Genomic DNA, 21,967 nt, shown 5'->3' on the forward strand with positions numbered 1-21,967 from the left:
GGCAAATAAACAATGGGCAGATCCGTTAGCATTTTGTATGCGCATATCGATGTACACAACGACGTTGTTTCTATAGAGTCTACATTTAGCCGTCGTGCGTCTGCTCTTCTCTCGCTGCTTCTAGTCTACATCGACCCTTCACATGACATCCTGAATTTGCGTCGTAGGCGTAACACGCTCCAGTGTCCTCACCACTCCATCGTACCCTCCTCTCCCCAACCTTTGCTGCATGACCTCAAACCCCCGTGCAACCCTCAGCATCGTCGCCTCGTCCCACTTCTCCGCAATGAAGCTCAAGCCCACTGGCGCGCCAGGGAAAGGCCAGACGGGTCGAGTTCCAACTTCTGGTTCGACTGACTGACCATAGAAACCAGAAGGGACCGTCATAGAGGGATTGGCCGCGATGGCTGCGAGGGAGTAGAGGAATCCATCTGCAGGACCTACGATGACACCCACGTTGTACTTGTCTAGCGCTGCACTGATACTTGCAGAGACGCGTTCCTTGCCATCGACGAGCGCCGCAGCGTATGTGGCATTGAGAGGGCGTTGGGAGAAGTCAGTAGTGCTCTGCCCTGGCTTCAGAGGCGCATAGAAGGGCGAGAGGAGAGCGGTGAGAAAGTCCGTCTGGCTGCTCTCGTTTCCTTTTGCAGTCACGGGCAGCTCCAAATCTGGATGCTGGTTGGCAAACTCTACCAGGGCGCCCAGGGTGCGAGTGCCAGAGGGAACTTCGGTGAGGAAGCTAATGTAGTTCTCTAATCCAGCTTGAAGCTCGGTGTAGAGGACGGTATTCTCGGCTGCAAAGGCTGCGTCAAGAGCAGTCTCATTCTGCACCACACCAAGTGTGACATTAACCAGTGTGGCACCGCCCTGCTCTAGAGCATCCAGAGCTCGATAGTAGGCGTCTACGACGTCGTCAGTGAAGCCATTGTAAGTCGTGTTGACGAAAAGACCATCCACAATGCCGATTCGAACGCCATCGAGTGGCAGGTCCCTATGATGAAGAGCCAGATTGGCCAGTTGGGAGCCATAGTCTTCACCGCTTCCGCCTTGGTTGGCACTGTCTGGCTGCTTCGCCGTCGCGGCATCTAGAGAGGGAGATCCTCCAGAAGACGAGCGCGGAGTGGTGATGGTAGTCAAGATGGTTGCGGCATCCTCCACCCAGCGGACGATGGGACCGACGGTGTCCTGAGTGGAGGAGATTGGGATCACGCCGAATCTGCTAACGAGGCCAATTGTTGGCTTGACGCCCACGATACCGTTGCGAGAGGCTGGGCAGTTGATACTACCATCGGTCTCGGAGCCTAGAATGAGAGGTGCGAGACCGACTGAAGCAGCAATGCCGCTGCCTGAAGACGAGCTGCAGGGGTTTCCACCGATGAAGTAGGCCGAGGAAGAGTAGCCACCGCGGGGCGACCAACCTTGCGTGAGATTGCCACGGAAATTGGCCCAGACACTCAAGCTTGTTTTCCCAATGACGATAGCACCGGCTGCATGCAGATTGCTGACTAGAGGCGCATCTCCAGGGACAATGGAATTGAGCAGGGTATAGGAACCGGCAGTGGTGTTCATTCCATACTCGGCATCTACAGCAATGTTGTCCTTGAGCAGCACTGGCAGACCGTGGAGTGGGCTTCTGGGCCCACTCTTGGCCCGCTCGGCATCGAGGGCCTTTGCCTGCTTGATCACAGACGCTCTTGGAGCAAGCTCGAGGACGGCGCCAAGTACGTCGTTGGTCTCTTCGATCCGCTGCAGGTAGGCCTGCGAGTCGAGGAAAAAAAGACATCAAGAGTACACGTCAGCAGATGAAGACGGTCACTGGGCTACCTTCGAACTCTGCGGGCGCTTTGCTCACCTTGACCAGGTCTACACTGCTAAAGTGACCGCCCCCAAGTCCATTCTGCAGGTCGTGGATCGAAGCATTCCTCAGGTCCGGGTAGACGTAGGAAGACTGGCGCTCCTCTACGGCTACCTGAGCGACATCTCTGGCCTGTGGAACGGTAACAGCCTGCGAGCATACGACAGCCAGTATAGCAGAGGAGATGAGAAAGACGAACCAAAGACGGCTTGAGCCGGCATGATGGAGAGGAGCAGGCATTGTGACCTCGGAGGGTGCGTGATTAGGTGAATTGGTGGAGGTAGGGAGATTTGATGGCTCAGATATTTTCGTAGGGGAAGCCATAGCAGCTTGACCTCCGTTATATATAAGGTCAAACCTACACACCGCATGCCCAGTCCTTATCAGTGCCGTTGGTCCAAAGAGAAGATTGCCTCGAGGGATTATCGCCTCGCTTGCCTGTGCATCTGCATCGTGGGAGAGAGGGTTCCCAATGCGCCAAGGAAGGCGCTGAAGCTCAGACGTGTTCCAGTAGCGAGTGTCAGCAGGTGTCAGCAATGGCTTCTAGTGCCTGCCGAGGAGAATTGATGTGTCTGACCAATTCAGGGTGTCGGCCACTGATAAGGATCTGGGGCTTCTAAATGCTTCTCTTCAGCATCTGCCAGAGCATGCGGTGGACCCCCCGCGTCTCGCTTAACTTGCTTATGATCGGAATTCGTCGGCAAAGGCGGCAAGAGCGGCGACTGTGAGATCGTCCCACCTTACAAGGGTGTCGGAGGTGACGGCTTCCCCTTCGCGAGAGGCAACAACCGTAAGTGAATGAAAAAGACGCAGCACTGACACCAGCCAGCTTCTAGGCCTGTAATGGCGGCGATTGACTACCCTCGAATTGCCTCTCGCGGAAGGCAAAAAGATTGAACCCGGCCCGGATCGAACGGACGACCTCCAGGAGACAATGTGCTTGAGTCAAGACAATTGGAATCTGACGCTGCTACCAGCTGAGCTACGGGTCCCCGAGCATAGAAGTGCGAGAGACGATATGACAATATATATACCCCGAGCAAAGAGCCTCGCTCAAGCTGCCTCGGCGAATTGCAGTCACCGACGAGGCCGTGCAAGGGTGCGAAATCAGACACATTCTTCCTGTACCCCGCCTTTTGCAGAGTCAATCACCTACCCTCAACCCCACATTTCTCCTTCTCTCCATAGTCGTTCGACCACCTTCCTCCCCCCCTTCCCCCCCCCTTCCCCCCCCCCCGAGACCGCCACGATGCCTGTACACGAGATCGAGGTAGATTGCGTGCTGTTCGATATGGACGGCACGCTGATTGACTCGACACCGGCGGTGAACCAGACATGGTGAGGCGGAGAAACCGTGGGTGGGCAAGTGGAAGAAGGGGGATTAACGTTGAGCCCGCTCATTTACAGGCGCGAATTTGCAGAGCAGTACAATCTTGATCTGCCGTACGTTGTGAGTGGACGAGACACTTTCGCTGTGAGGATCTGCCTACCCCTTGAGTGACCACTGACGTCCTCCCCTCCTCCCTCACAGATGGAGCGCTGCCATGGCTACCGTACAGTGGAGAACCTCAAGCGCTTCATTCCTAGCATCACAGACGAGGAGCTCCCAGAGCGGGTGCGGGCCTTCGAGGGGCGCATCGCCGAGATTGCTGCGCAGGCCGCAGAGAAGGGTGGGCCGGGAAGAATCGTGGCTCTGCCCGGGACAAAGAAGCTGCTAGCCGAGGTGAGCTCGCAGTCGAACCAATTACAAGTGGAACATTGACCGAGAGAGCGCTGACTCTTGTCCCCCTTGTGCCTCCACCTCTCCCTCTCTCTCCTTTGCTGTGGTTCAGATCTCCTCTGCTTCCCTGGCCAACCCCTCCATCCGCCCAGGGTGGGCCATCGTAACCTCAGCCACTGCCGCCTACGGGCACGTGGGTTTCGCCGCCTCTCTCTCCTCCCCCTCTCCCCCTCGCACATTCATCACCTCCGATCAAGTCTCCCGCGGCAAACCCGCTCCAGACCCTTATCTCCTCGGCGCCAAACAGAGCGGGGCTGATCCTAAGAGATGCCTGGTGGTGGAGGATGCACCCCCGGGGGTATTGGCGGGAAAGGCGGCAGGATGTAGGGTGCTGGGGTTGAAGACGACGCATGATGTGGGAAGGATGTGGGAGGCGGGGGCAGACTATGTCTGTCAGGACCTTAGCGGCGTGTCCGCGCGGTGGGAAGGGGAGAAGCTCTTTATTACTATCCAAGGAGAGGAGAAGCAATAGCGGACGGACTCGCCAGACTTAGACTCTCATAGACAAAAGACGTTCACTGCATTGCGCACGTGTTGAATTAGATGGTATTGTCATGTCTCCCGCCTTGATCAATTCAGACGAGACATGGTATGCTCTACAGGCCCTGGTATGACACTTGACACTTCGCACAACCGCGCCCACCTTTTCGCACTGTTCATCTCCGTCTCACACCAGCTTGGCTCCCTGACTCTCCAAGTACATCCAAGCCTCCCTCTGTCGATCTGTCCCCCTCTCCCGTACAGCCTTGATGAGCTCCCTCAGACTGAGAATACTCTCCCGCCTCGTCTGTAGTGCAAGCCTCAGCAGGCGAATAGGTGCTGGACGTCTCTTGCCTCCCCCAGGACTAGCTCCCCTTACCCTCTTGAGAGTGACAATCTTCTCCCCAGGCACCTCTCCATCCACACTGCTAGTCATGGCAAGCTTGACTTCCCCCTTTGCCTCCCCAGAAGCCTGCGACTGCGACTGCGACGTAGTTCTGGCGCGCTTGCCATCTGGCTGCCGCTTAAAGGCCTTTGTCAGAGTCCACTGCACAGGCTGAGCCACTTCGACGGCGCGGACCATCACCTCTACCTCCCGTTCACGACCGGTAAAGCTCTTGACCAGACCTAGGTGAATGGTGAGACAACGTCCGTAGGCGGCCGTCTCTTTGGCAAGACGATACGCTGACGAGAGGACGTACTTTTCCGCCGTGATGCGAAGAGCTTGAGAGAGGAGAAAGGCGATGAGGAGACCGGGAGGGGTGAACAGGAAGAGGGCGGAGATGAAGAGGAAGAGGAGGCAGTGGGTGAGGAAGGCCACCGGGAAGGAGCTGTGATAGGGAAGGCACAACGAATCGGTCAGCTGCTGCGTCGTAATATTTGCCTGCACCTCGAGTCAAGTGAGTTGAAATACTCACACAAGGCTCTTCACGCTCGCCATACTCTCCTCCTCATGCTTTGCATGCTTCGAACTCATGTACCAACCCGCAAAGTACGCAGGCCCGTAGAAAATGTAGACCGGCACATAGAGGGGGCTACGAAGCGCCAATTGCGCAATGTTATACAGGAGTGCCCTGCTGGTCTGGCCTTTCGTTGGGAAAGAGTAATTGCGCTTGTTGTACGACGGCGCAATGGCGTTGAGAGTCGGCAGATCAGTTCGTGCAGCGAGTTGAAGAGCTTGCAGTCTCAGCAGGACCTCAGAGGCGTGAATTGCTTGGGGCAGAGGAGGCGAGTCCGAGTTCTCATCCACCTCAAAGAGAGCAATGAGGGCATTGCTGATCGGCACGATATGCGTCAGATCCAGCTCTGTCCCACCCTTCTTGGCATCTCCCTGCCACAGGAGCTCCCTGGCTACCTTCATAGCATGCCACGTCTTCCAGTCTGGAGCATTGATGGTGATCTGGTTCATTTCGCGCGAGATCCTGTCCGTCAGCTTCTGAACGGCATCCTTGGCGGCCCGATCCGATCGCCGTGTTGTGCCTCGAGCAAGAGGCGGGCGCTCGGTAGGAACGGTCAGACCGGCTCCAGGGTTGACAATTGGGTCGAGATACGAGGGCTCAACATCGCTGTATGCTGCTGGAGTAGCAGGGAACAGCGGCGTCTGCGGTGCTGGGAAACGTCGGGAGCTGCCATCACTTCTATTGCCTAGCAAACCATCCTCGTCAGAGGTAGCGCTGACGGCGATCTTAGTGGACGGCTCCGTCGAAGCAGCAAGAAATTCGTCTGTATATTCGTCTACAGAAAAGGCCTTGCCCATCTGGAAGATGGCTTGACTCCTCCAGCGCGACTTTTCAGTGTAATTGATGGAAGCTGGAATGATCTTGACGTCAGTTTTGATCTCGGAGGGAGAGGCGGGTGAGCCGTCCTTCTTGTTCTCCTCTTCGGCCAGGAGGAATTTGGCGTACTCGAGAGCGGCCCATGCTGCGCCCGCTTTCATCGAGTGGAGGCGGGGCTCGGTATACGAGCCACCTGCAAGAGCGTGAAGAGAGGATAGTATGAGCGAGATGAGATCTGCGCAAGCCCATGATGGCATGCTGTACCCTCTGACTTACCTTCTGGGAAAAGTCCAATCGCCTCTCCAGCCTGCATCGCATCAAACGTTCCCTTGAAGAGCGCCTGATTGTCTTTATTCTTCCTATCCACCTGAATATTCCCCGAATCATTCAAGATATAAGCAATCCATTTCCCCCTATAAAGTCCCTTTTTAGCCCAATAATGGATCGGTCTCCCATGCGGCAAATGCGCACTAATAATCGCCACATCCATAATGGTACTAAAGTGGGAGCAAACAAGAATGAAGGCTCCAGTACGAGGAACATCCTCCCCACCTAGGACTGTGACCGAGGAGAAGAAGTGGGAGGAGCATCTTCGACCGATCCAGCGCATGATGGAGTACCAAGGACCGAAACCTCGACCACGCGAGATGGTAATCGCTTTGGCATCCCAAGCGTCTTCACCTGGAGGAGGTGGTGCTGCTGCTGGTGATGAAGCCTGCAGAGATGGAGCGAGTCCTGCTACTGACATTTTGAGATCTTGGGAAGAAGACATGCTAGACTAGAGGTATGGGGTGAAGGCTTTGAAGTACGAGAAAAGACAGTGGGACGCGGATCGCTGGACCGAAGGAGGAGTAAAAGTGCGTTGCAGTGGGGCAATAAAGAGCCAAGTTGCGGGTATTGCTTGAGCGCGAAGTAGAGGCCTTTCAAGGCGCCGCGAATCAACCCCTTGGGAACAGGAGGATGACTACCAAGCTTCACAAACAAGCTTTATCGAAGCTTCGAAGATGAAGATGAAGTTACTCCTCTGCAGTCGCCAGAAAGAGAATATGGTGAAGGTGAATGGTGACGTCAATTGTGGTAGTAGGTCCATCCAGGAAGGAACAAGACCGTCTTGGGTTGGGGCTCCACGCAGTCCGGCAATTGGCCCATGCATCGCGCCCGCGCGCCTGGCCTGCCCTCTCGTCTCCATCTGACGACCGAACGTGCGGAATGGGGGGAATGAGGCGAGGGAATGCGGAAAATGGGTAGAGAAAGCTGATGGAGAGTACTCCTCACCTTTAGTAGAAAGCGTACGTCCGGCAGTCAAAAAGACACGAAAGAAGAGGACCTGGATAGCGAGTATTTGGGACTCCAGTCTTTACAGAGAGAGGGAGAGATAATTGTACAATGTGCAGGAGCGCACAGCGGACCATGACACCTAGGTCGCGCCATTCACGTCTAGGAAGCCTCGTCTCCTCGAGTATCCTCTGCCTAGTGCTTCTCCCCTTTCTATGAGTCATCCCACGCTCCGTTCGTCATCCATCTTCAACGCTCGTCTGTCCAAACTTTCCCGCAGCAGACGCGCTTCTTCCGCCTCCTCCTCCTCCTCGGGTATCATGATTCGTCTTCTTCCTCTTCTGCCCACCTGAAGAGGCCTCTCCTCCTTCCACTTCAGCAGACTGCATATCCACATCGCCCTGCGCATCGAGCGGTTTGCGCTTCTGCCGTGTAGCATGAGCGACGGCCGAGGGGGATGAAGGCCGACTGGTACTGTCTAGGGCAGGCGAGGGACTGCTGCTGCTGCTGCTTTCCTGTTTCACCTCGGCTGCTGTTGTACCTGCTGGTTGATTCTCTGCGCTCGTGGCAGTAGGGGTGGTAGCGTTCTCCTCGTCGGGCCCGGTAGAACCAGCAGCGGACGAGTCAATGAATTGCGACAGGAGTGCATCGACGTCGATATCGCTCGTGCTTTCACCGGCAGGCGTCTTCGGACCACCCTTCTTGCCCGTACTGTCGACACTTCCGCGGCGCTGGCTCGCGGAGCCCGCAGACGAAGCGTACTGGTTCCAATTGCCAGGAGCGATTCCACCAGTGGCGAAACCATCACTGTTTCGTTGACCGAACGATGATCCAGCTCCTGCGGTGGACGAAGAAGGTCCAGGTGTACTGCCCCGACTGCCAGAGCCAGGAACACGGAAAGCCTCCACTAGGGCTCCAATGGCTTTCTGAACGCTTGCTGCATCCGCCTCTGTGCCTTGGAGATACTGCGCAAAGGGATTGTCCGGGGTCATCTGCGTCAATTGGTTACCACCGCCATAGTTTGGGCTCGCATGGCTCGGTGCTGGCGAATTTGATGAAGGCGGGGTGAAGCCAGTGGGGCCACCAGTGTAAGGATAGATGAAGCGATTGGAGTCGTTTTGTTGATCCTCGGCATTGTAAATGCCCAAGGCTCCTTCATTTGTCCCAGTACCACTACCTCCCTCGCCCGAGTTCTGCTGCTGGGCCTGCATCATGGCAATCACACTCTGCAGCGAGGCGATCAAGTTGGGGTCCATCTTGGCTGGGCTGGGTGCCCCTGCCGGGCCAGGCGTACCACCTCGAGCGCTAAAGGGAGTCCCAGATCGGCCGGCATATGGCGTTCCGGGCAGACTGGCTCCGCCCTCTCCTCCACTGCCCGCAAACATTTGCTGTAGCGCGCTGAGGATCTGCTGAGGCGCAAGTGACCCGCTTCGGCTGCCCGAGGGGGTGGAAGGTCTGCGTCCTGCATCTGACAGAGATGGACGACCTGGTCGACTCGACCCAGACCTTGGCTGTGCCGACGTTTGAGTAGGCGTAGGCGATCGAAGCGTTGTGAATTTGCTGGGTGAACCGGGTTCTGTCGGCGATCTTGATTCTCTGGGAGTGTTCTCATTCGAGCCAGTCTCCGAGATGCGGGTGAAGAGCTCGTGGAAGCGTTCGCTGTTGTCCTCGGCATCATCAGTAGTATCGTACCGCTGATCGAACGGATCTGACGAGCTGGCAGCATCCGGTCCTTGGATCATGAGCGGGTGACTAGAGTTGCTCCTGAATAGACCTCTGCCGGGCCCGACACCACTGCCACCTTGACCGCCTCTCTTGCGTCCTTTGCTCGGTGTCCCAGGGTCGTGCTTTCCGCCGAGTACATCCTGGTTGGCAAAGATCCCTGCAAGGAAGCGTAGCATGCGATTGATCGTCTCTGATTGCTGCTCAGCTCTCCTCTCGCTCTCCATGGCCTTCTGCCATAATGTTTCGTTATGGAGACTGAGATGGCGTAGATTATCATTGATGCTCTCTTGCGTACTTCTAATCGTTTGAATAGCATGCCATACCTTTGAGAGCTCTTGCCGTGTCTCTGAATCGCCGATGCGTGTGAGTGCCCCACTGACAGCATTGAGTCCTCCCTCCGACTTGCTATCTACGAGGGCTTTGTTCCTGTCTTCTTCCTCCTCCTTGTCATCCTTTGCCTCGCCACGTTCCCCTCCAGCGCCATCACCCTTGTGACCAGGCTTCCTCTGAACGTTGATCATCAGCTCGGGCTGATCGCGGACAAAGTTGTCGTTCTCAAACTCCCACACCTCCATCTCCTGCTCGTGTTTGAGTGATCCCTGCTGTAGCGAAGGAACCTTGTGGAAGCCGTACATGTTTAGCTGTCGCACAAAGGAAGAGAAGTTGTTGTGCTTGAAGAAGCGTGGAAGGACTTCTTTAGCGAAGCGAATGTTGTTGGGTACCAAGAAAGTCTTGCCTTCGGGCTGCCAGCAGATGAGTTCGTTCGTCGCCTCGTCGTCAATCATGTTGCGAAGCTTGTTGAGAAAGGGTGGGACTCGCTTGGCAGAGGAGGAAGAGGCACCGGTGTTCTCCTCGGAAGGACTGCTGGCTCTGGGAGTGGTAGACTTGGCCTTGCCATTGTTCACCACCTTCTTCTTGGCTGCTGCGCCAGAGGTCGAAGAGCCTGCAGCATTGTTTGCATTGCTGCCTGTCAAGGTGCTGGAAGAAGATGAAGAAGGTCCGGCTGCTGCTGACGTGTCCATGTATGGGTGGAGCTGACTGGCGGAGACGTATGCAGGTGGTTGATGCTGTGCGTATTGAGATTGATCTTGGAACTGAGCTGCCCCAGATCCCAGGCTGGCGAGGATGGCATTGAAGTCGATGTTGGAAGTGGGGGAAGTGGAAGCGTCGCCGTTGAGCATGGGCGCGGCCGAGGCATAGCTATGGTCCCCGTAAGGCGAGGGGTTGAAGGTTGCATTGCCGGGTAGGGATAAGTTTTGTAGTCCCCTAAGCACCATTGCACTGGCAGCTGGGTCCAGAGGAGGAGCAGGAGGTGACGTCGCAAGGGAAGAACCTTGATCGGCGTCGTCGATGCCTCTGCCGCTCCTTCCCCTGCGATTGGTGCTGCCTTTGTCCTCCATGGCTGCCTGATCAGCCCGCGCCGAGGACCGGGCAGGAAGCTATGGCCAAAGGGGGCGGGCGGGCCTCTTTGCGCGGGCGAGCTCAGCAAGGCCAGGCCAGGCAGGCTCTGCTGGCTGCTGAAGCCAGTCGAGGACAGAGGAGATGTGATGGCTTGCGACGACGATCTTCGACCCGAAGTGTCCAGGGCGATCGAAGGTGCGATGCCGAGGGCAAGGCGGCACAGGAGTGGTGATGGTGAGGGATGAGATGCGTTGCTCCGTTGCTCTCACTCGACCCAGAAAAATCACTCAAGCGACGGTGGATGCGGAAGTGCAAGGGCCATGCGCGGTGAGGTGCGCCGCCCCACACTGCACCGGAAAGAGGCCGAGGGTGCAAGGCAGGCAGCCACAGACACAGACACACTCACTCACTCACCACTCTGAGACCAACACTTCCCAGTCTCCACCAGGATTCCGAAGACCTGATAGACCAGCCTCGATATACCCAGACCATACATTGACACACAGACATCACATAAAAGACAGTCCAGACTATCTCTCCTCTCTCTCTCTACCACAATGGCAACCAAGGTGAGTCCAACCTCCGAGCTCCTTCCCCACCTCTCAGCGCCACTCTTACGCTCTCCTTCTTCTCCCGTCCCTAGGCCTACTCCATCTGGATCTACGATCGTCACTGTACCCTCGTCTATCACCACGACTGGTCACTCTCCTCCAGCTCTGCACTCCAACCAGGCCCCGACCTCCTTCCCGGCGTGAGCAGGAGTATCGCACACCAGCCCATCCCTTCCACTTCTACCTCTTCCGCCCCTGGCGCAGCTCCCACTCCTTCCTCATTAGCAGGTTCCTCAGCACTAGCACTAACGGACCAGGCCAAACTCATTTACGGTCTCGTCTTCTCCCTGCGTAATATGCTCGCCAAGCTCTCCCCCTCTGCACAAGCCACCAGCACTTCCCACTTCAACACCTATACCACGCCCACCTACGCACTCGGGCACTATCAGACGGCGTCCATGTACACATTCGTCATACTCACAGACCCCGTCTCACCACCTGTGCGCGCAGGAGCTGGCGGAAGAGGATCTGGTGCAGGTGCAGCTACAGCAGACGGCTCGAGCTACTCGGTGGGCTCAGGCGGGGGTGGAATTCCAGGCACGGGAGGAATGTCCCTCCCTGGTGTTCTTAAGCAAATCATCGCGGGTCCGTGGGTGGAATGGGTAGTCAAGAATCCCGCAATGGACTTCCTTGGAGGTGGGTTGGAGACAGAGGAGATTGAGGACGTAGATCTAGATCTGGACGAGGGAGAAGAGGGAGGCGAGGAAGAGCTGACAGATGGGGCCCAGGAGAGATCCGATGTGAGAGGAGAGGTCAGGAGAGTGATGCGAAGGAGAGGAGTGGACTCGGATGGGCTGAGGGGAGCGATTGAGGCGGGTGAGTAAACAGCAGTCTGCTACGCAGGGCCTTCCCGAGGGGAGAGAAGCAGCTGACAGACCGATCCCTTACCATCTCTGCCCTCCTTTGGCAGTGCTCGCACAGAACAAGCTTTCGACGAATCATCCGCCGTTACAGAGGGCGGGATAAAGGAGCTGTATGCACAACGCCAATTGTATAGAAGTATAACAGTACCAGCATGCACAGCATACAAAGACTGCAGCCACAAGTTACAGGATGACCTCTCCTTCACCCTCGCCTTGCCTCTACCCTCACTTCCTCCCCTTCATCCAGAGGTAAAGCCACACAAATCCCAGCTCCACCCTCGACTTGACAAGCATAGTAACCCCATGACTAATCACACCCTTGATCAACTGACTCTCCAATCCCTGATACAATCCCGCCACTCCCTTTTTCCCCCTCCCGACTTTAATCAGTACATCCCCCAAGTTGCGATAGGTCCTACGTCCAGTACGTGGAGAGCGGTATTGCAGGAGTGTCTTGGCTAGGATGAGAGGGTAGAGGAGACTGGTAGAAGTGGCATTTCCTAGGGCTGAGGAGAGGAAGATTTGGAGGGGCGTTTGGATGGGTTCGCCCCCTTTGCTGGAGCCTGAGGAGGATGAGGAGGAAGGGCGACGTGAGGAGAAGAGGAGACGGGTGTAGATGTTTGTTAGGTAGAAGGTGAGGGCGGGAGTGGTGGAGAGGAGGATGGCAGTCTCGAAGCCGGACCAAAGACCTGAGTCAAGGAGCATCAGGAGAGGGGACGGGGCGACTGTCAGCCTGAAGCAGAGCGGTGGTACCCCCCTAAGTCGGAACGCATTGACTCACCTGCGATGCCTTTATCGTTGAGAATCTCATTAATCACATCCATGATGGAAGGCTCGTCCTCGAACGTAGTCTCCTCATCCGAGGAAGAATCGTCTTCCATTGCATCCCCGTCCTTTCCCTTCCCCCTTTCCTTTTCCTTTCCTTTTCCTTTTGCGCTCCCCTTACTACTACTGCTATGCGTCTGCTTCCTCACAGTCACATTGCTCAACGGAGTTGTCAATGCCCTCGAGAATACACCCGCTAGAGCACCCGCTGCTAGATCCTCTCCAGGCGTAAGCGGTGGAGGTCCTTTGCGCTTACTACTACTGCTGCTGCTGCTACTGCTGTTGCTGGCTGTTGCTGCTGATGAAGCTGAAGAGGCGGAACGGGCGTGAATACGCTCAACGATTGCTGCTCGGAAGAAGAAGAAGAGAAAGTTGGAGAGCTGACGGGAGGAGGAGGAGGAGATATTGCAGAAGTCAAATGTTAGCCAGCTCGTTATTGCTTTATGCTGCGCAGCGGATGAGCACTTACTGTATTGGAAAGGTTGTCCGTCCCCAGTCCCTGGTAGAGGCCACTGATGCCCTTTTTCTTCACCACCTCCGAAATGGCCGCTAGGGGCGATTTAGCCTGGGCCTTGGAACCCGACGTCTGTACCCTGGTGGAAATGAGGTCCAAGGGATAGACGATGGTGTTGGATACAATGGACCCCGCTGCACCAGCTGCCGCTTGCGCAAAGGGCGGGATTTCCGCTTGACCTGTCATGATTGGCTAGGCTCTTGCTCGTCGAGAAGAAATGAATGAGGAGGGCGTGGTGGTTCGCGAGAGAAGGATGTTGAGTCTATGAGTCGATGCTGATGCTGATGGTAGCACTTCTGAGTGGTACAAATCGCAGCAGCCCTCCCGGTCCAGATCCGGTCTCCGGGCGGGGACTTTCTCACGAGCCTCGTCCCGCCCGCGTGCGTCGCGTCAACCGGTGGCAGGCGGGTGGAGGCTCAGATCGGACCGGAAGCAAAAAGTGCGGGGTGGTGGTGGTGGCCGTGCATTGATTCTGCTTCTTCTGATCCGGACTGGCGGGTATCGCCCAGATCGTCAGAACCTCCCTCACCTCCTCCTCCTCCTCCTCGCTGGCCTTGCGAGCATGACCTCCGCTTCTTTCGAGCGGCCGACGACGACGACCAATAGCGCTGCCAGCCCATCTACTCCTACGCTCCTCTCCATCATCCTACGCTGCCACAACCACCCTTACCCGCTCTTCTCCTCCCCCACTACCGACTACTTTACGCCTTTCCACCTGCACTTAGGCCCTCCCACGGCGCAGATTGGCTTTATACCCAAGGCTGTCTTGGCTGAGATTCTCAAAGGTGATGCAAAGGGGATCTTCATCCACTCCGAGGGCCGGGTAGGACTGGCACGCAGTCTAGACTCCTTTCAGAAGAGGAGCAACGCCCTTAATAGCCTCGTTCGCTCCTGGCGAGATGTCGGGCTCTTCAGAGACGCTCTCGATGGCTGGCGCGAGGAAATGTACGCAGTCTACTCTTCCGACTCGCATCCATTCAATTCCTGGGAGAGGACTACACGGAGTGGAACAGAGGTAGGGTCAAGAGGAGCGGTATTCGAGCTGGAGCGAGCCGCTTGCGCCCTCTTCGGCCTAGTCACCTACGGGGTGCATCTCACTGCTTACACCCAGGAGCCAAGCAGCAGCACAAGCGCTTCTGATGCTGACACGAGCTCGAGCTCCGACTTGCTCAAGGTCTGGGTGCCCCGTCGCTCCGCCAGCAAAGCGACCTGGCCTAGCTACCTCGACAACAGCGTCGCAGGCGGCATCACCTCTGGTGACGCTCCCTTTGAGTCGATTGTGCGGGAATGTCAGGAGGAGGCTTCGCTCTCTGAGGACGTGGTTCGTGCGCGAATCCAGCAAGCAGGAGTGGTGACGTACGTCTATCGCACCCTGCCTCTGGAGGAGGGAGGAGGGTATCTGCAGCCCGAGGTGCAGTACATCTATGATCTTCCTCTTCCTGCACCTGACTTTGCCGATGGCGATGCAGAGGAAGCCAAGTTCATTCCCAAGCCAAACGACGGTGAAGCCCAATCCTTTGATCTCCTCTCCGTTCCACAAATCATGGACCTGTTGAAAAAGGGCGAATTCAAGCCCAATTGCGGGCTAGTCATGTTGGACTTTCTCATCAGGAAGGGGGTGATACGTGAGGGTGAGAAGGATGTAGAAGGATATGTGGAAATGGTACAGCTGCTGCATCGCGATTTGGGGCTGCCGATGCCATGAGCGATGCTAGACAAGTCCCGCGCGCCAAGATACCCATTGTAGACAGGCGGGATCTGTCCATCTCCATGTCCAGCCCCAGATCCAGCTCCAAGTCCAGCTTCCCCAGCTGGACATCGCTCTGGAAACCCCAGGGCATGCTCTCATCCCATCGCACATGGGCAGGGCAGGACACTAGCGCAATCTCATCCATATCGCCGTCCTGACAGGGGAGCAGAGAGGAGCTTCCCCCCACCCTGCGGCCAGTTACGGCACGCTGGGGCGTCGGTGCGAGGTGCGGAGACACAGATGGACGTGACGAGAAAGAAAGGTGGGGAGGAGGACAAGTGTCGCAGTCGAGCAGAGGCAGACGAGCAGAAGCAGAGGCTATTGATATAAAAGTTGACTAGGTCGGCTGACCAGGGCTACGACCAAGGCTAAGAATAGTAGACTGAGCGTGCGTGTGGATAACTTGCGCCCACTGCTCCACATCGCACAAGACCCATAACTCCTCTGTAATCATCACTTCACGAACTACCCTCTTGCATCTTCTCGTCTCCTTCCTCCTTCTTTGCTCCCCCTCCTTCCTTCTCTTCCTTCTTATCCTTGTCCTGATGGCCAGAAGCATCGGGCAAATCCACATCGAGGACCTCTTGCACGTTTTCTGCCTCGGCTTCGGCGATTCCCTTGCGCAGAGCTTCCACTTCGTGGCGCGGGACTTGCTCGCTGCTTTCTGTGCGGAGACGGTTGATTAGTCTGAGAAGGGGTGAGGAGAATAAAGAGGGCGGGGAGCGTCATCAATAAGGAAGCTTTGGAGTCTCTAGTCGCTTCTGTTTCTTCTTGTCCACTCACCGAATACCATGCACGGCCTTTCTGAAAGTCATCTTTGCATTGAATGCGCTCCTGATACCCGGCAGCAGATCCTTCTGTTCTCCTTCTTGCTTGGCAGCATCTGTGCTCAACCACTGATGTTCCAATGCCTCACTCGCCGTCATCCTCTTGGAAGGGTCCACTGTGAGGAGCTTATTGATGAAGTCTCTCGCAGAAGGGGAGACGCCTTGCCAGTAGACCTCGGGCTCGAAAGCATAGTCGCCATTGACGATGGCCTGCATCTCTTGGGCGGTTGAATCCCGGTCGAAGGGAGTGTAGCCGGCGAGGAGGAAGTAGGAGATGACACCGATGGCCCACATGTCCACAGGCTTACCATGTCCGCTATAGAAGAAAAGGGTAGAGAGAAGCCAGACGTCTGATGAGCATCTAGACATCTCTGTAGCAGCAATTCCACCTCCCCTCTTCTGGTTTCTCCAAACTCACCTCTTCTTGAAGATCTCTGGCGCCATGTACCCTGGAGTTCCACAAGTCGTCGAGAGGACCGAGAGGGTATCATCGTCTACGACCCGACTGAGACCAAAGTCTGCAATGAGCAAGTCGGACTCTTCGGTCTTGTCTCGGAAGAGGAGGTTCTCTGGCTTGAGGTCTTCGAGGTGGAGGGTATGAGGTGAAGGGGAAGGTGAGGGGGAGGGGGAGGCGTGAGCAATGAGGTGAGGATGAAGGGTGGCGCTCTCTGATGAGAACGAAGCTAGACTGACCTCGGTGGACGATTCCTTGGTCGTGGAGATACTTGACTGCCTTGACGACTGTCTGCACAATGTGAGCCGCATCTCTAGATAGCAGAGTAGGAGGAGGATGGGAAGGAGTAACAATCGATCAGCAGGGGGGAAACTCAGCAGACCTTAGGCTTGCCCATGAGATCTACCATCCTTCTTTTCTTACCACTCACTGTTCGTAGTAACTCCCCCTCTCACAAATCCGATCAAACAATTCCCCACCCACGCAGAGATCCGTGACGAGGTACAAGTTGTTCATCGTCTCAAAGTAATCCACCAATGTAACGATACTTCCATGTCCCTGACTAACCCTCTTGAGTGCACTAATCTCATTTCGTACCATGTGTTCCCTTCCCTCCATGAGCTTCTTGGAGATGACCTTGCAGGCATAGTACTTTCCCGTCTTGATGTGTACGGCTTCCTTGACGACGGCATAGGTGCCTTGACCTAGTGTGCGGCCGGTCTTGTAGGCGCAGGGAACCGTTTGGGCCGACTTTTCGGATGACATGGCGGGTGGAAGGGAAATGGAGCGTGCAAGGCGGGAGACCGTGAGGAAGCGCTCAAGAGGAGGAGATGATGTCTAGGCAAAGACGGAGTGGTATCACCTGCTTTGCTCAGTGGATGCAATGAAAATGTGACCCGTCTGTCTGTCTGGCACTTTGAGCGTGTCGAGTGTTGCGGGAAAGCAAAGAAGGTGCAGGCGGCGGCGGGAGGTGCGTGTAGATGTGTACCTGAGTGGCAGAGGAAGTTGCACTCTCCGTACACTGTGGCTCAGAACAGGCGACGATGACTCCGGCGGGTAGAGAGAGAGAGAGAGGGCGGAGGAGGCAGCGGGAGTAGCAGTGGCAGCAAAGGGCAACCAGAGTTAAGGGCCGGTGATGCTTCCGTGCGAGGGGACGATGACGGTAGAAGTAGACAGATTAGCCACGCAGTACGACGACGAGGGACGATGGGACAGCAGTGGTAGATTGGACGAAGAGGTACGAATGACAAGACGATGTTCGTATCTCGCTGCCTTTTGCATCCATCCGCCCTTCTCTCTCTCGTCTCTCAGTCCACCACAGTCTTACTAGCCGAGACTCTGCCGAGTGGAGCCTCTGCCTCTATGCACAGCACCTCGCCTCACACCCGGCTCAGCACCACTGGCTTCCGTTCCGGTGATACGGGCCTGAATTTGAATTTAGCACCCCTCTACGCGCTACTTCCGCCAAGGCTATGTTCACGATGCTTTGAATCCAATACAAAGCAGATGATCCATGACATCCATTGTCGCTCTGTAGGAATGTAGTGTACGAAGATGTTATTGCAAAAAGGCACGCAGCCTCTCAGTAGCAGCAGTCCCACCTCTTCACAGCTTCGCCTTGGGAGCCGCTCCCTTCTCCCCCTCCTCCAACTCCTTCTTAATCTCATCCCTCAGAACCCTCCTCAGAATCTTCCCTGAAGGACTCTTGGGAATCTCTTCCCTCACCCTCACACCTCCCCTCAGCTTCATGTGATTGGCGACTCGACCTGCGACCCACTCTTGTACCTCCTTGGCTAGCTCAGACGCGCTTTGAGATGAGCCCGAGCTAGAAGGAGAGGGGACGATGAAGGCCAAGGGGAGCTCGGTGGCTTGCTCCTTAGAATGGAGCGGAATAACAGCACAGTCGGCTACCTTTGGGTGGGATAGAAGGAGGGACTCGAGCGTTGCGGGCGCCACTGCGAAGCAGAGGAGAGGAGAGGAGAGAGAAGAAGAAGTCATCAGCGGTGAGTGGGAAGGGAGAACGGGTGCGAATAGAGCAAGAGCTGTCTCACCTTGGAAACCCTATGGAGTGGCCGGTGTGAACAATTCGAGACAAGAATTGTCAGTCAGGTTACAGGTAAATTTACTCCTGTCCGCTGCCGGACTCACCTTGTACTTGATCAGCTCCTTTAACCGATCGACAATATACAGGTGCTTGCCATCTTCCACAATCGCAATATCACCCGTGTGGAAATACCCCTCCTTGTCGATGGCCTCCGCAGTAGCATCAGGCCGATTCAGGTAGCCCTTCATGATACTCGGACCCCTCACCCAGAGCTCTCCAGGCTTGCTCCTCTTCTTCGATGCGCCCTCGGAGGTATTGGCATCGATCTCAAAGGCAACGTCCAATCCCGTGTCTGGGTCCACCAGGCGAGCTTGGATATTGGGAAAGAGAACACCAATGGAGCCCTTGTGCTCGTGATAGTCTGCTACAGCACCAGCTGTCAAGCTCGGAGCCGTCTCGGTGAGTCCATACCCTTGGACAATGGTCAGCTTGCCGCCCTTGGCAGAGGTGTTGAGTCGCTTCTCGACCTGATCGCTCAGATCGGCCGAGAGGGGTGCAGCACCACTGATGAGCCACTTGAGGGAGCTCAAATCATACTCGTCTACCAGGCGATCTTTAGCCAGCAGTAGTACAATAGGTGGAACCACTTCGACCTTTGTCACCTTGAACTTCTGGATGTACCCCAAGCACTCCTTGAGGCTGAAGCGCGGAACTACGATTACCGTCACGCCAAACCAGAGGTCGAAGATGAGAGAGTGGAAGAGGGCAAAGATGTGCTGGAAGGGTAGCAATGCCAGCCCCACATCATCTGGGGAAAGGTCGCCGTGCCTGCCTGGGATCATCATTTTGCAGAGCTGAATGTGATTGGCGCTGGGAGCGAGGGATTGACCGAAAGAGGCATCAGCGGGTCAGTAAACGGGCGAAATGTTTAGTAAACTCTCATCAATCGTACTCACTGTGTGAGCTGGACCCCCTTGGGCTTGCCAGACGTACCCGAGCTGTAGCCTGTAGAAGTGCAGGGCATGATAAGTCAGAATATTAAGACAGTTGCGTGCAGAACAACGCGCAACACTACCACTCACCGATGAAGGCGTCCTCCTTCTCGGGCTCTTCGATCCATTCTGCCTTGAAACTCTGCCCCTTGGCCTTGGTCATCAGCTGGTTGACGTGCGTCTCTGAGCCTTTTCCTTCTTCACGGTCTACAACGAAGATCTCTCCCTTCCAGCCAGCATGTTTCGCCGATTCCCTCACAGTCCCCACTAGGTCCGTCGTAGTGAAGATGACCTTGGGCTTTGCATCCGCCAGCGGGTGAGCCAACTCCTCAGCCGTGTAAGCTGGGTTGAGCGTGACGCTCACCAGTCCAGCGAGAAGATTTGCATGCACCAAGACTGGGTACCAGAGATTGTTGCTCGTAAAGATTGCCACGCGATCCCTCTTCTGTAATTTCGCCACATTGCGCAGACTCCATGCCAGCTCGTGTCCGGATTGGAAGAGCTCTGCTCGAGTCAGCTTGTGCGAAGGATCGAGGGCGGAGACGAAGGCGATCTTTGAGGAGGGCACATTGGAAGGATTGCTCTGGACGAAGGTGGCTAGGTTGAGTCCGCGGGGCACTTTGCCTGGCAGTGCAGCATGAGGCGACTCGAGGATTTGAGGACCCGTAGGCGGGTTGGCAGGGACGGACATGACGAGGGTCGCAAGATCAAGACGATGGAACAGGAGGAGACTGAGGCAAGCGAGGAAGGATACGAAGAAGTGTGACTATACGCAATCGGGTAGGCGAGAGATTAGCTACCGGCTCAAGAGGGAAGTCCCACACAAGACCGGCGCAACCAGGCCCGGTCCCATTGATGCGGGGAAGACTTGTTCGATGCGGGGTCGGCAAAGGGCACCTCGGCCCAAGCCCAGTCCACCTCGGCCCGGAGTCGGTCTTCGGCAATCCCGGAGCATTCGGCCGAGGTGCAACGCGCCCCTTCCGTTTCCGTTGTGTGTGCCCATTTCAACGCGATTTCCTTCCTCACCACACTCGATGAAGTAACGTCAAGATTCCTCTTCGAGGTGACTACCTGAACCGCAATGAGTGTAGAAATGCAGCAGAGCTAGCGTCCGTACGGCTGAGCCAACCTCGCCAAGCTCTCGCGCAGCAGAGGGGCGCTTTGCTCTGAGAGACCTCTCGTCCTGCCGAGACGAAGTCATCCGTCCTCCCGTTGCGCTTGCTACCTTCTCCTTTGCTCCAGAACCTGTATCGCTCATTAAAGTCCGAGGACAGCCGCTACACTCGGTCTCACTCTCGGTGAAGCAACGGGCGAGGGATGATGAACACCTGCCAGTCCCAGGCGCAACAGCAACTCCATCACGAGTTGCCTTGAGGTACGGGCAATATGTCAAGCAAGCGGAGGCAGAGACAACGCCGGTGTTTCTCGAGGTCCGGTATCCGGACGTCACATGATTGAAAGTCCTGCCATGTGGCAATTGCGATGGACATTGCCTAGCTCAGCTGACTAAGATAAACTTTCCCATGGTAGTCAGAGACAGAACGCGCTGCCTTGGGGCATCTTCGCAATGCTGGGCATTCTGGCGTCGCAATTACACGCTCACCTAGCAACACTGCCTTGTCTTGGTCGCCTCTCGCTCAACTTGGAGACGCTGTCCAGAAGGCAAGATTGCGTAAGTCTCCGAGGCTCTCGCAAACGCTCCTCGGAAGAGTAGCCCGAGAAACGATTGTGCGAGCAAAGACCTATAGCTGCCGCTAGGTGCAGCCATGGCAGAGATGTGTCGCTGCTCGCACGCAATGGTTTTCGCTCTAGCAAGCTCAGGTACTGAGAGCAAGTGGGTGGCGATGGCAAGATATATAATCTGCCCTCCGGGCACGCTCTCCTTCTTCCTCTCTCATTCCGTTAGCAGTGCTCACGACTACCCCCTCCCCCTCACCCAGTCCCGTGCTTCTACCCTCTGAGTTGATCTTCGAGGTACTTCCGACTAGAAGCAAGAGTCCATTGTGTACTAGACTGGTTCTAATCACTTCTTCCCCAGTCCCTCGCGAACACCACCCTTTCCTTCCCACGGAGACTCGAGGTACTTAGCCATTACCTTCCTTTCACGCGACCCCCTACCTTCGTCAAGATGAAGATTACCGTTGCCATCGTCGTATTGGCCATGGCTCTCAGCTCTGAGGGAGCCCGTGCAGCTTCATCACCAGAGACCGGTGCTTCCCAATCTTCTGGTGCCCTCAGCCAAGTTGCTGCCAAGCAGGAGCTCGAGGCCAGATCGGGCCAGCGAGATGGGGGTGCCATCATTCCTGGAGAGCCACCTCAACATGACCGCAAGAGGGACGTGCTATATGAAGTCGACTTCTCGGACGCTCGCGACGAGGCAGACGATGACCTTTCTGAGCGTGACGCTGATCTAGCAGAAGAGTCTTTCGAGGAGCGAAGCGAAGACGACGACTTTGCCTTTGAGGAGCGCGACGCCGACGAACAGGATTCCGAGGAGCGCGATATTGACGACGAATCCGTTTCTGATGAGCGTGACTTCGAGGAGGAGGACGCCTCTGAAGAGCGTGACATCGACGATGAGGATGCCTCTGAAGAGCGCGATGTCGATGACGACGCCTCGTTTGTAGAGCGAGATGTTGATGACGACGCCTCTTTCGAAGAGCGCGACTTCGAAGATGAGGCTTCAGAAGACTTCTTCGAGCGAGACGCTGGCCAGACACAAACGATTACTCCCCTGCACACTCCTAGCACAGTGAATGAGAAGCCCAACGGTATCAAAACCGAGACTACAACTGG

At 56.1% G+C, this 21,967-nt stretch overlaps 9 protein-coding genes and 1 non-coding gene across 10 annotated transcripts; 3 read left to right on the forward strand and 7 right to left on the reverse strand.

Annotated features, from left to right (window-relative positions):
• Positions 1-57: 57 nt before the first annotated feature.
• On the reverse strand, positions 58-2,095 carry BCV69DRAFT_305211 (amidase signature enzyme; the record flags this gene model as incomplete). The annotated part of the gene is made up of 2 exons (XM_025494664.1): positions 58-1,758; positions 1,853-2,095. 2 exons carry the CDS (start codon positions 2,093-2,095, stop codon positions 139-141), a joined length of 1,863 nt encoding a protein of 620 aa, XP_025345143.1. The 3' UTR covers positions 58-138.
• Positions 2,096-2,749: 654 nt separating this feature from the next.
• On the reverse strand, positions 2,750-2,847 carry BCV69DRAFT_t45. The gene has a single exon. It is a non-coding gene; the product is annotated as a tRNA-Trp (tRNA).
• A 236-nt stretch (positions 2,848-3,083) lies between these two features.
• BCV69DRAFT_285579 (HAD-like protein) lies at positions 3,084-4,264 on the forward strand. Its single transcript, XM_025493438.1, has 4 exons — positions 3,084-3,193; positions 3,263-3,305; positions 3,387-3,578; positions 3,688-4,264. The coding sequence occupies exons 1-4, from the start codon at positions 3,105-3,107 to the stop codon at positions 4,105-4,107; spliced, it is 744 nt and encodes a 247-aa protein (XP_025345144.1). The 5' UTR covers positions 3,084-3,104; the 3' UTR covers positions 4,108-4,264.
• BCV69DRAFT_90359 (hypothetical protein) lies at positions 4,145-6,758 on the reverse strand. Its single transcript, XM_025495624.1, has 3 exons — positions 6,167-6,758; positions 5,033-6,083; positions 4,145-4,945 (listed from the first exon to the last, which is right to left on the reverse strand). Exons 1-3 carry the CDS (start codon positions 6,660-6,662, stop codon positions 4,303-4,305), a joined length of 2,190 nt encoding a protein of 729 aa, XP_025345145.1. The 5' UTR covers positions 6,663-6,758; the 3' UTR covers positions 4,145-4,302.
• A 2,275-nt stretch (positions 6,759-9,033) lies between these two features.
• BCV69DRAFT_253483 (hypothetical protein) lies at positions 9,034-9,912 on the reverse strand (the record flags this gene model as incomplete). The annotated part of the gene is made up of 2 exons (XM_025490521.1): positions 9,034-9,236; positions 9,357-9,912. Coding segments are annotated over 2 exons (759 nt in total), but the record flags the coding sequence as incomplete, so codon positions are not given.
• Positions 9,913-10,848: 936 nt separating this feature from the next.
• Positions 10,849-11,868, forward strand: BCV69DRAFT_301727 (hypothetical protein; the record flags this gene model as incomplete). Its single annotated transcript, XM_025494588.1, has 3 exons — positions 10,849-10,860; positions 10,935-11,718; positions 11,813-11,868. 3 exons carry the CDS (start codon positions 10,849-10,851, stop codon positions 11,866-11,868), a joined length of 852 nt encoding a protein of 283 aa, XP_025345147.1.
• Positions 11,869-11,990: 122 nt separating this feature from the next.
• Positions 11,991-13,290, reverse strand: BCV69DRAFT_253667 (mitochondrial carrier; the record flags this gene model as incomplete). Its single annotated transcript, XM_025490531.1, has 3 exons — positions 11,991-12,454; positions 12,547-12,970; positions 13,060-13,290. 3 exons carry the CDS (start codon positions 13,288-13,290, stop codon positions 11,991-11,993), a joined length of 1,119 nt encoding a protein of 372 aa, XP_025345148.1.
• A 376-nt stretch (positions 13,291-13,666) lies between these two features.
• Positions 13,667-14,984, forward strand: BCV69DRAFT_301729 (hypothetical protein; the record flags this gene model as incomplete). Its single annotated transcript, XM_025494589.1, has 2 exons — positions 13,667-14,767; positions 14,883-14,984. 2 exons carry the CDS (start codon positions 13,667-13,669, stop codon positions 14,982-14,984), a joined length of 1,203 nt encoding a protein of 400 aa, XP_025345149.1.
• Positions 14,985-15,060: 76 nt separating this feature from the next.
• Positions 15,061-16,900, reverse strand: BCV69DRAFT_305213 (putative calmodulin-dependent protein kinase type 1; the record flags this gene model as incomplete). The annotated part of the gene is made up of 5 exons (XM_025494665.1): positions 15,061-15,541; positions 15,638-15,997; positions 16,100-16,262; positions 16,375-16,448; positions 16,566-16,900. The coding sequence occupies 5 exons, from the start codon at positions 16,898-16,900 to the stop codon at positions 15,313-15,315; spliced, it is 1,161 nt and encodes a 386-aa protein (XP_025345150.1). The 3' UTR covers positions 15,061-15,312.
• A 754-nt stretch (positions 16,901-17,654) lies between these two features.
• BCV69DRAFT_285588 (acetyl-CoA synthetase-like protein) lies at positions 17,655-20,030 on the reverse strand. The gene is made up of 5 exons (XM_025493439.1): positions 19,262-20,030; positions 19,136-19,184; positions 18,284-19,049; positions 18,187-18,196; positions 17,655-18,090 (listed from the first exon to the last, which is right to left on the reverse strand). Exons 1-5 carry the CDS (start codon positions 19,860-19,862, stop codon positions 17,741-17,743), a joined length of 1,776 nt encoding a protein of 591 aa, XP_025345151.1. The 5' UTR covers positions 19,863-20,030; the 3' UTR covers positions 17,655-17,740.
• Positions 20,031-21,967: the final 1,937 nt, after the last annotated feature.

This window comes from Pseudomicrostroma glucosiphilum (assembly GCF_003144135.1).
Source record: "Pseudomicrostroma glucosiphilum strain MCA 4718 unplaced genomic scaffold BCV69scaffold_19, whole genome shotgun sequence".
Taxonomy (NCBI): Eukaryota; Fungi; Basidiomycota; class Exobasidiomycetes; order Microstromatales; family Microstromataceae; genus Microstroma; species Microstroma glucosiphilum.